Source organism: Vicia villosa, linkage group LG1, assembly GCF_029867415.1.
Source record: "Vicia villosa cultivar HV-30 ecotype Madison, WI linkage group LG1, Vvil1.0, whole genome shotgun sequence".
Taxonomy (NCBI): Eukaryota; Viridiplantae; Streptophyta; class Magnoliopsida; order Fabales; family Fabaceae; genus Vicia; species Vicia villosa.
The window spans coordinates 148374188-148386881 of NC_081180.1; the positions used below are offsets into that span (position 1 = coordinate 148374188).

At 38.1% G+C, this 12694-nt stretch overlaps 1 protein-coding gene across 1 annotated transcript; it reads right to left on the reverse strand.

The window, feature by feature from the left end:
* Positions 1–1402: 1402 nt before the first annotated feature.
* On the reverse strand, positions 1403–3358 carry LOC131657012 (uncharacterized). The gene is made up of 3 exons (XM_058926535.1): positions 2118–3358; positions 1615–2014; positions 1403–1525 (listed from the first exon to the last, which is right to left on the reverse strand). Exons 1-3 carry the CDS (start codon positions 3356–3358, stop codon positions 1403–1405), a joined length of 1764 nt encoding a protein of 587 aa, XP_058782518.1.
* Between the last annotated feature and the right edge of the window lie 9336 nt (positions 3359–12694).

Genomic DNA, 12694 nt, shown 5'->3' on the forward strand with positions numbered 1-12694 from the left:
CTTTTGGCAGTGCTGTAACTTCTATGTCAACTAAAATGTGTCATCTTCCTTAACCGGTCTAGCGCCATAACTTGGATCATACCCTAAATTTCAAATTTGACTATTGGTTTAGACACATTTTTTGGTGTAGCATAAACAACCAAAGCTCTTCAAGTGTTGATAGTTTGGTGCCTTTTTGAAAAGTAACTCATATGTGGTGATCCCTTTATTAGCTATTGTGGGTATTCTATTGATTAAATAAGCTGCAGTTAGTACGCAATCCCCCCAAAACGATAAGGGCAGATTTGCTTGGAAACGCAAAGCGCTAGCAATGTTTAATATTTGTCTATGTTTACGCTCTACTCTTCCATTTTGTTGAGGTGTGAAGACACAAGAGGATTCGTGAATGATTCCTTCTTGTTGAGTAAACTTTTGAAATGTGGAATTCAAAAATTCTGTACCATTGTCGCTTCGTATTCTTTTAATGTGTTTATTGAATTGCCGTTTGATCAAATTGCAGAAATTCATCAAGTGTTGCAGAATTTCAGTTTTGTTGGTCATTAAATACACCCAAGAATCCGACATGATGTTGTCTTGAAAGCACATATATACCTTCATGTAAATCACCAAATCCAGTCTTCTTCGTCGAAGCTTGGTCCTGAATTATGCATGAAGTTTTATCATAAGTAACGATACAATTTAGATCACGAGTCAATTTATGAATGGAGTCTGGAGATAAGATTGCAACTGAATTCTGGAACCAAAAGTACATATTGCAGCTGAAATTATTTGATAGGTGCATATCTCCCATATTTTCAACTAATACTGAAGTTCCAGTTGGTGTTATTATTTGAAAAGATTTTTGCAATTTTTTCATGTTTTGCAAAATAAAAGGTAAATGAGTCATGTGGTGTGAAGCACCGCTATCAAGTATCCAAGTGATAGCAACCATCCAATCAGATATACAAACATAAAGATATTAAATAAATGCAATGAAAACCTCCATTTCAGTATATCAGAAACAAGATGAATGCGTTTAAAAAATTTTGTTAACTGATTTCACATTCTGTGATATTCATGAATGATTTTCTGTGACAGATAACATTACTCTTTTCAAAAATGTGGGGTTGAGAAATGTTGCTCCCAAGTCCAATAGAGTTATGAAACATAAACATAAAGAAGATTGAAAGACTAAAAGAAACCTCTAATATTGAACATAAATCAAAACACAAAAGAAAGCTCAAGCACACTTCATAAGTCACAAAAAAATCCTAAAGCTATAGCATTAAGTTTTTAACAAGTGGTAAAACATTAACACCAATAAGGTTATGTTTGATCTTCATCTCCATTAGCATGTTCTCCATGCAAATCAGAAATCATATCATAACCCAAGTCGTCAGCATCTAAACCTTCAATATCTCCATCAACCTTCAATATCTCCATCATCATCCAGATTTAGCTCAACTGATCCTCTATCTTGCCTCTTCTCACCCAATTTTGAGTTACCAGCCTCTTGACTCAAAAGATTTCTTCTCTTGGCACAGACCTAAACAAATACAAATACAAATACAAATACAATTAAGATAAGCAGTTGGTAGGTATTATACAATTCACATTTAATATTTTTTTTCTTACCATCTTGAAAGCACTCTGATTAATCTCAGATCCATAAGAACTACATGTCAAACTTAATACACGAAGCGCAAGACTTTGGAGCTCTGGTAGTCCACCTCCAAAATCAGCCCACCAAACTGATGGAGTCTCGTAACTAGCTTTCATTGCAGCAAGAGGATCACCCAAAAGATTTGCCCGTTTTTCGAAATCATCAAGTTGAATTTCAATCTTGGCTCTTTCTTCTGGACTGCCCACCATCCTGGTTATACACTGATGTAGACCACGCGTAATGATATTATCATCGTCTCTAAGTCCAATACAATAGGGATATTGAGGATTGAGAAAATAGGCTGCCGCATGCAAAGGGTTGAGATGTTGTTTGTCCCATCTTTCATCAATGATTTTCCACAGAGGCATAAAACTACAAAAGATAGAGAAAATTAACAATGATTTTCACAGTTCAAAGAAAGTAAATAAAACAAAAGTTCAATTATAAAAACTAAAGTTGATATTGCCATATTTACCTTTCAATGGAAAGGTTGCTTCTTATTTCCTCTTTAGCTTGCTCCATTGCCTCATAAATAAAACCGGTGGCTGGTTCGTCGAGTGAATTCACCAAACTAAGCACTTCGATCAAAGGACCTGCACCTTTTAAGCAAATCAAAATATTTTTCCAAAACTCTTTGTCAAAAACCACATCCTCAACAGATTGTCCAACACTTGTTTTTGCAAACTGGCTGGACCTCCACTCCTTGGATATGAACATTTTTCTCAAAGCTACCTTGTTCTCATAAAGACAGTCTAAAGTTAAGTAGGACGTGGCACAGCGAGTAATACTCGGCTTCACTAAATCCATTCCTTTTGTGAACCTATGCAATAGAGAAACCATAGAATTCCTCGAATAAATAAAGTTTGTAATTCTTTTACCCTTTGCAATTGTCTTTTCATATATCGGAATCTTCTTCTCGTAGTCTTCCAATATCATCTCAATGCAGTGTGTTACGCAAGGTGTCCAATACAACTTAGTCCTCTTCTCCATCAGCATCTCACCAGCAGCTTTATAGAACGGTGTATTGTCTGTTACAATTTGGGCAACATTTTCTTCTCCAACCTCTTCAACAATGTCATCCATCATCTTAAAGAGTTTGAAAGGCGTCTCCGATTCCAACATATCAGTTGCATCAACAGACTTCAAAAAGTATGTTCCCTTTATACAGTTCGCAAACAAGTTTAGTTTGGATCGCTTATTCTTGTCAGTCCATGCATCAACCATTATCGTGCACCCTCTTGTCTTCCATACAGCTCTGTGTTCTTCCAAAGCTTTATCTGCCGACTTTGCTTTCGCCAAACATTTTTCACTAATCTCAATGCTAGACGGTGGCTCATATCCAACGCCGAGTCTTGAAATCATACCACACATAGCAATAAACTCCTTACTCTCTACCATCTTGGGCGGTATGGCATTGTCGTAGAAAAACCTAGCAATGGCTTCAGAAGCTTCCTCTTTCAAAATATCCTTATTTTTAGCATCTTCTTCAGAACTCTTATTAACCACACCATTCTTTTTTCCTTTTTCAACAATTTTGACAGAAGCATACTCCTCCTTCTTCTTCTGATCAGCACCATTCTCACAAGCTTCACCGCCGTGTTTTGTTCTGGCCAAACGACAAAGAAATTGGTAGAGCCGGCGGGGGTTCATGTCATCAATAAAATTGAAGTGCATTGCATCTTCTCCATCAAGTGAAATGCCGTGCTCCAAAACCATTCTATCTTTGAATCCTCACTAGAATTTCCAGGGAATGAACTATTAAGATTATTAGTATCCTAATTTATAAGAGTTTGTTTTGTTGAAGATTTTGTTTTTCAACGATTTTAGAGAATGCTGTTACTATAAAATACTCCCTCCAAAGATTTTATTTTGTTAAAGATTTTAGAATGCTTTTACTATAGATGTTGTTACTCTAGTAGAATGCTTTTAGAATGCTGTTACTAAAACAGGATTGTCCATCTTTTCGGATTAGTTTGTTTTAAAATTTAAATCTTTAAATTTTATTTGTTAAGAATGAATCGGGTTTAATTTTCTTTTAAATTATTTTTTATTTTTCAATTATTTAAACAATTCAATTATATTTTAAAATATTAATTTATTTTTATTACTTTTTTATTTTTTAAAATATTAATTTTGTAAAATTCTTTAAGAACATACAAAGTCATAAGTCATGTAAATGTTTTATGATAAATTTTAATTAATATATGTTAAAATTAATCTAAAATTTATTTAATAAATATAAAATATCAAATTAAAATAATTGAATCATCTTATATAATGAAAATTATGTCAAAATAATTGTGGAGAAGATAACGAAGTTTCTATTTTACACTACAAAAATTAAATGACCCTATTATCTATAAAGTTGTATGTCAAAATTTAAAAGTCATATTAAAAGGCCATAAATTTAAAAGTGATATTAAAAGGTCATAGATGTATTTTTGGTAGTAATTTGTTTTTTTATGTTTATAGGAGATTTTTCACTCTATCACCGTCTTTTTTTCATATAATTTAAATTGTATTTTCTTATGTAGTTTTGAATATTAGTGGTGCGATGAGATCCTTCTTACGCACCACTATTTACTTTGATATGGTCAGTTTGTCATGTTGGTTGTTTGGCTTCATATTGGTGGATTTTTGGGTTTGTGATCTCATTTGGAATCAACTTTCGTTATAACGATGGGGTTGTAGCCTCATCTTATTCGGTGGGAAATGTGGTTGGCGTTTTTTACCATTGACTCTTTGTTTGATTCTATATAGCTTGAGATCGACAGGTTTAAAGGATTAGTTTGTCTCCACCGTGTCAACGGATTCGGGGTTGGTTGTGTGGTGGTTGGTTTGTGGTGTTTGGCTCAGAGTTGGATTCACTGCCTTAGTTGTTTTGAAACTGACTTTAGTTTTTTATTGATTTTAGACAGTTAGCATAGAAATGGTTATGAGTTTGATGTTGTTGTTTCCACGGTAAAGTGTTGGTGCGAGGGATGTTACTGTAATAATGGTTGGTTTCACTTTTCTATTCTCAAAATTTGGATTAAGTGCTCATCAACGCATACACCTCAATTTTTTTTGCAATTTAGTTCACGCTCGCATGCATGTTCGCTAGATTGTGAAGTTGGTGCATGGTTGATTGTTCTAGATTAAAATTTAGGGCTTATTTACCTTAGGTTGTGTACTGGTCAAAAAGTACATGTGTGCATGGTATTCCTACAAGGGTAAGGGATACTAAGAAACCTTAATAGGTTTTATAACTGTTAGTGTCTGTCCGCGACGGCGAGAGGCCCTGTATGGTGGTGTTACATCGTTTACAGTGGTTTTAGAGGGCCAACTCGCCTGAGGTGAGAGGCTTTGTATGTAAGATTTGTGCTTGGAGTATGAATTATTTGTCTTTCTCCCATTAATGGAAAGGTATTAATATAGGCCCTTAGGTCTAGGGTTTCCTTAGGAATGATGATCGCCTATTAGTCAATAGTGTTCTATTCCTACTTTATGGGGATGTGGAGCCTAAATGAGGTGTCCACTAGACCCAAGGGCCCTAAGCTCTTTGGTGATACGGCGTAGTGGATCAGTATGAATAAGCATAGAAGACATAGAAGAAAGAATGTCCTAAGGCCCTAAGCTCTCAGGCATGAATGATAAGCCCTTCAGGCGAGGCATTGTACCTCTCGGTAAGACTTCTATCAAGCCCTCAGACAAGACTTAAGACTAAGTCTCTTAGGTTAGACTTCAATCGTGCCTTTTAGACGAGATTTACAAGTTTGATTCTCCCGAGGAAATTTCGAGTCTCTCACACGGGGATTTTAAATAGCCTAGGAAATCCCAATCCCTCGGGAAAAGTTATATGGAGCTTGGTTGATGAGACTTATAAGTCCCTCAGGTGCGGTGTTGGACCTCTCGGGTGGGAATTCTATCAATCCCTCACACAGGACTTAAGAGTAAGTCTCTTAGGCTCTTGGGTGACATTTATATGTTCCAAGGAAACTTTGAGTCTCTTAGAAGGAGAGTTTAGATAGTCGGGGAAATCTCAATCACTCAAGTAAAATTATATGGAGTTTGGCTTATAATACTTATAAGTCCCTTGGGCGAGGTGTCGGACCTCTTGGGCGGGACTTCAATCAAGCCCTTAGACGAGACTTAATACCAAGTCTTTTAGGATAGACTTGAATTGCGCCTCTTTGGCGAGATTTACATGTTTGGTCTCGTCCGAGGAAACTCTGAGTCTCTCCGGCAGGGAGTTTAGATAACCTTAGAAATATCATCCCTCATGCAAAGTTATACGGAGCTTGGCTGGTGAGACTTATAACAACTTAGGGCGAAACGTTGGATCTCTCAAGAAAAACTTCTATCAAGCCCTCGGAGGAGACTAAAGACTATACTCTTAGGCTAGACTTTAGCCATGCCTTTTGGGAGAGATTTATATGTTTCCACCCTCCCGAGGAAACTTCGAGTCACTTAAGTGGGGATTTTATATAGCATGGGAAATCTTAGTCCCTCAAGAAATGATCTTTAGAGTTTGGATGATATGGCATATGAGTCCATCAGACGAGGCGTTAGAGCTCTCAATTAAAACTTTTATCAAGCCCTCAGACGAGACTTAAGACTAAGTATATTAGGCTAGAACTTAGCCGCATCTCATGGGCGAGATTTATATATTTGGTCCGCACGATAAAACTCCGAGTTTATCAAGAGGAGTTAAGATATCCTAAGAAATATTACTCCCTCAGGTGAAATTATATAGAGCTTTGATGATGATACTTGTAGTCCCTCTAGTGAGGCGTTGGACCTCTCGGGCGGGACGTCTATTAATCCCTCACACAACGAGACTTAAGACTAACTCTCTTAAGCTAGACTTCAGCCGCGCCTCTTGGGCGAGATTTATATGTTTGGTCCTTCCCGGGGAAACTCTGAGTCTCTTCATCATGGAGTTTAGATATCGTGGGAAATATCAATCGCTCAAGTGAAGTTGTATGGATTATGGCTGATTAGACTTATAAGCCCCTCAACTAAGGTGTTGGACCTCTGTGTGGAACTTCTATCAAGCCCTCAAACGATACTTAATACTAAGTCTTTTAGGCTAGACTTTAGTCGCACCTCTTAGGCGATATTTACATCTTTGGTCCCACCCAAGAAAACTCTTACTCTCTCCGGCGGGGAGTTTAGATTTCCTGGGAAATGTCAATCCCTCGGAAAAAGTTATATGGAGCATGGTTGATGAGACTTTTAAGACCCTAATACGAGGCGTTGCACCTCTCAGGAGGGACTTCCATCAAACCCTCATATGAGACTTAAGACTAAATCTCTTAGGATAGACTTAATCGCCCCTTTTAGGCAAGATTTATATGATTGGTTCCGCCCGAGGAAACTCTGAATCTCTCCAAGTGATGGGAGTTTAGATAGACTGGGAGGGAGCTTCTAGAATATGAAATTTTGTACGCCCTTTGAGAGAGCTTATAGAATATGAAATTTGGCCCTTCTCGGTTGGATTATAGTTTTCCCTGTTGTGCAGGCAAAACCACTATCTTTAAGACCAAGTCACCTTCTCGCATCTCCCTAGTTGGACTTTGGAGTTATACCTTCTAGCAGCTTTATGTTTAGCGGTGAATTCTCTGACATAAGCGACTTCTATCAATTTATCAATCAAGTTTGTTACATATTCAAATCATACATTATCTACCTCTTGAAAAAATTGGGAGTGTCACCGTGAGAGTGTGCCAAACTCTATAAGCGGCATGGAGTTTTCTCCATTTACCATTGCAAATAGAGTTCCCTGGGTAATATAGTGGGTATGGTGTGATAGGACCACAATATTTCGTAGAGCAGTTCTTCCCATAAGCCTTTGGCATTGTCAAGCTTCTTTTTTAGTCTCTTGAGAATCACCTTGTGGGTTTACAATTGATGCAAAATTTGTTTGTACTCCTAAATCTTGGCAAAAGTTGGAGACCATAGCGCTGGAGAAATGGGTCTCGTTGTTAGAGACAATGGCTCTGAGAAGCCCAAACTTGCACATGATTTTCTTCCAATAGAAGCGGTGAACTCTTTCTATTGTGATTTCGGTAATAGCTTCCGCCTCTAGCCACTTACTGAAGTAATATATCATACTATCAATAATTTTAGTTGGTCTGGCATCAGGGGAGGACCTAAGATATTCACCCCTCTTTGGTAGAAAGTCTAGGGTGTCGTTATTGACTAAAAAAGCTTGGTCAGGCGTGATGAAGGTTAGAGTGCCTTTGACATTGGTCGCACTTCTTGACGAAGGTATCCTTCATTACGGTAGGCCAATAGTATCCTGCCCTTAGCAATTTCGGGGCGAGAGCCTTTCCCCCAATATAAATGTTGCAGGCTCCTTTGTGGACTCCAACAAGTACCAAGGAGGTTTCATGCTCACTCAGTGTTTACGGTGATTTCCGGTAAACAACCGCTAGTCTTCCAAACTATAAAATATACTTTGGTTACTCGCAGGATCGACTAGATTGATCCTAGGACATAGTCAAAAAGTTGTCTTTTATAATAATTTGGTTCATATTTGTTGGTTTGTTTGGCTTCGAAATATAGAAATAAACAAATGAAATGTAAAAACTAACAATCACCCTGTTATACACGTAAATATAACTTTGGCGAAAGGCAAAGTAAATATAAATTGCAAGAAACTTAAAGTACAGGAACGTAAATTGAAAAAAGTAAATTGCTGCGAAGTAAATTTGAACGAAAAGATAAAAATGCAAGAATGTAAATGGCTGAAATATAACGAAAGATAGAAATACTGAAAAGATACTTGCATAAAGATGAATACAAATGTATTTAAAATGGTGTTGGTGTCATACATACATTTCTCAGCGAACTCGTTCTCTTAACACTTGATACTTGAGTGATTTGTGAGTGATTTGTACAAAATGAACACACCGGATCCTGATACTAAGACCCTTATTTATACTAATTTTGACCCTAACGGTCCTACACTAACGAAATGCCACGTTGCTCACATGCATACGCTTCGAATCCCTGGGGCGCCATCTGTCCTTGTTCGGTTACACAGAATGCTTCGAAATTCAAATCCTCCCGCCTGAATACTCTTTCGATACGTGGCAACGTGATCTAAAATGAGAATGCCATGAAATACACAAAGCTTCAGTACCCTTTGTATTTCTCAAAAAAACGCTTAAGTCCCAAAGACAACCTATCTTGATTCAGCTTCGATTTCAATCATCTTCATCTCAATTTTAAATGACATCCTCGAACCTGGCCATCAGGAGCCATTTTTTTTATTCTCGCGAATGGCCATCAGAAGCCATTCTTCTCTGGACTCTAATTTCTTCGAAGAACATTTTCTTCAATCGAAATCTCCAGCTAACAAATTGCCCCCAATAAATGTCTGTTTCGAAAAAACATGAGAAATAGGCATTTCTTGTCATGATGAGATTTCGTTTTACTCATTTTTTAGAGTTCCAAGACACCTGACTAACGTCATAATCATTTATGACTCATCTTTCAAAACGTCTTGTCATTTTCAAAAACGTCTCTTCAAAACGTGCATTCCCACGTTTTACCATTATTTGTGATTATTGCTCCTAGATACTAGGAGTAAGGCTAGCAACTGTCCGATCGCCGTTAGATTAAATCATTTCTCACCGCGTGTCTTCTTGATCTTTACTCAAATATTTTAAAAAGGTTCTAACTAAACATTTAAATACCCAAACCCTTTGCCTTCACACAACTTCATCTTTCATTCTTCTGCGACCAACACAAAAAAAAAAAGAAATCCTCTTTGGTTTTTTAACCTAATTCTTGAAACAAACACATCCATGGCGTCTTCTTCAAGTTCTCTCCAACCCGTTCAACAGCTTCAACACCCTACGCAGATAGGTAACCAACAGTACATTCTAGACCCAAACGTAGCAGAAACTCGCGTTATCTACGCTTCTCAGGTAATCATTCCTTTTGAACTTTCTGGAAAAACTCATGCTTTTATGGGTCCTTTACCTGAAGGAAATAACCCTTCTCTGGGTAAATTGTTCCCTGCTTATTATAAGACTAGACCCTTGGTTAGCAAGAACCAAATAGACAAGGATGGTAATTTAATCTTAGCTGAAACTGCCAATGTAGATGACGCTTCGACTGAAACCACTGTAGCCTTAGAAAAGATTAGGTTGAATTATGTAACCAATTTCCTGAAAGTCTTTAGATCAATCCCTCTGGCAAAACATCCTGACCTGTATTACGCTTGGTTGACTAAGGTAGAAAACCAAAAGGCTTCGTTTTAGAAAGAACTAGGGATTTACGATCTAATTCAATTATCCAACACAGGTTTAGAATCTAACCAAACCATGTTAGTAGCATCATTACACTTTTGGGATGCTTCTCACAATACCTTCCACCTTCCTTGTAGAATGATTACCCCCACTCTCTTCGACATAGCCGCTATCACAGGGCTTCGACCAACTGGGGAAATCTTTGATCCCAACTTCATGGATCTTGATACCATTAAATTTAACGAAGTAAAGGTCACCTATACTACTTTTATCCAGAGATATCATGTCCAAACGACTATTGAAGTCACAGAAGAAGAGCATATCGCGTTTCTAGAACTCTGGCTTTCCAGATGCATTTTTTGTTCTAGGTCCCTCCAAGTGGCAAAGAGGTATCTTTGCATGGCTAACCAGATAAATGCTGGAAAAAGGTTAAACTTAAGCCAGTTAATTCTAGGATTCCTTTATGAAAATCTTGGCGAAGCAACAGATCTCGTCAAGAATTACAAAACAGGATCTCTCCTTTTCGCTGGCCCTTTCTGGTTATTGCAGTTATGGCTCAATGCCACTTTCGAAGCTCATCTCCCATATAAAGGTATCGTGGATGAAGAAGATACGACAATCAAAAATCGAACAGTCGAAGGAACTAGATTGGCTCACCTAACTCCAAAAGAAGAACCAGGAAAGCTTCGCGAGACTTTTCTAGCGTACATGATGATGTTCGCTAAACATTATCATTTTAGTCTTTCCATGGCTCCATTTGTTAAAAGAGAAGTAGGTCCTGAATGGTTTACTCGAGAATTTCCTGCAACTTCTCCAGATTAGCAAGCTGAATCCATGGTTATCTGGGAGGCTTTTCTAACTCCTAAACTGTTATACCATCGATTACGATCTCCCAAGAGTCATTGCTGTCTCCTTTGCTACCAACCGAATCTTGTGTCGAGACAATTTGGATTGGTTCAGCTTAAACCAAAATGCATGTATGACAAGAGGAATCACATGTGTTTGCACACTATGCATTTATCTGAAGAGGAATATGAATCCAAAATCTCCAAATATGTTGGCATCACGACCCTCTCACCTATCTTCTTCGAGCCTGCCTTCTATTCTACCATAGATTTCCATCAATGGTGGACAAAGTATTATACTAAACAAATCTTCGATGCTGAAAGCCTTTCTCAAGAACTAACTGAAGCTTTTGCTGATGTGCAGGCGAAATTCAAAAAAGGTACTTCGACTCATATTAAAGAAATCCAAGCCTTTCAAAAATTCTTTGAAACTATCTACAGGCCTGATGATCTTAGTCGGACCGTTCGCGAAGCTCCGGTCACTTTGCGTGAAAAATTTTCTACTAAACTGGATAAGCTGAAATCGCCCACGTATTATCGACCTGAACTACGTTACGAAGTGGCTTTCAAACTTAATCCTCCAAAATTCCCTCCACTACCTAGCGCTGACTTTGGTGTGGCTCTAAGTCCTCCTTTTCCAGACTGGTTTGTGTGTGGGAATGTCCCTAAAATCCTTTACGAACAATCCAAAGAACGCGCTAAACGAGTGGTTCCAACTAAGCACACCTTGGATAATTTCAAGGGACATCTTCATATAAGTCTTGAACACGTTCGTGTCTTGACTCCTATACCTGAAGGTTGGGGTCTGGACTATCCTTCGATTAACCTTCTTTCCTTACTTATATGCTGACTTTTGTTTTGTTCACAGCTGTAGGTCGAAAGAGAGTTATCAAGGAAGTAGTTGCACAAAAGGGCGCTGGAGTTTCAAAAAGCAACAAAGTAAGTGGGAGTGATTCTGTCACTACTGGAAAGAAACCAACGGTGCGCATTTATTCTGAATATTATTCTCAGAGTTCGAAGCCTTGGACACCTCCGAAACGGAAAATTTCCAACACTAGTGCTTCAGATGATAAAGACAAATCTCCTCCTCGTACCAGACAAGCTACGAAGAAAAGACAAAAGACTACCATTTCTTTAACCAAAGAAAAGGGATATGGGACTTAGAAGCTTACTTCATCGAGTGATAAGGTATCTTCTGATGAATCACCTTTAAAGATTGTTGGTAATATCCCAGTTGTCGAAAGTCATAACTCAAGCCCAGATAATGTCCCGACCAAGGTATTGATTTTGTATACCATAACAATTCTTAACACTTAACTTCAATTGCTAAGTATACGTTTTACCTTGTATATGTAGGATGATGTAGGCACAGCTACTTCTGACCTCAGAGCTTCAGATCTCACTATTGACCTCAACAAACTTCATGGTATACGTTTGTCCTTGAATCGACAAACAAGTTTTTTGCAACTTCATGTCTTAACAAATTTTGATTTATGTAACAGGTATTCCTCGACGCAAGTCTCCTGTTCTTTCTCCAGTTCTCGAAGACATTCAACCTATCGCGACTATCGTTTCACCTGTACATGCTGAGGAAAGTCATTCAGATGACGCTTCTCCACCTACCCATCAAGACGAAGGCATGGGGGAAAACCCTCAACATTCTAATAGCGGCAATATAGTTGGGCAGCCAACTGGGTGTGAAGATACCATCTCTGAACATGAGAAAATGGATGAAGCTTCTAGTTTGCCTCCACAAGGCAACAATGAAACTTCGACCTTTAGGGCCATAGTTACCCCTGCGGCTACCTCGAAACAGACCCCCGCAGTGCTCACTTCTACTGAACTGGAGCGACTTAAGAATACTGATCCTGTAAACTTCCTCAAGATTATGATGAATGCCGAAAATGTTTCGCCTATCAGGGGAATGATATTTTGGCGGAAAGTGATAAGGGGAATGATATTCC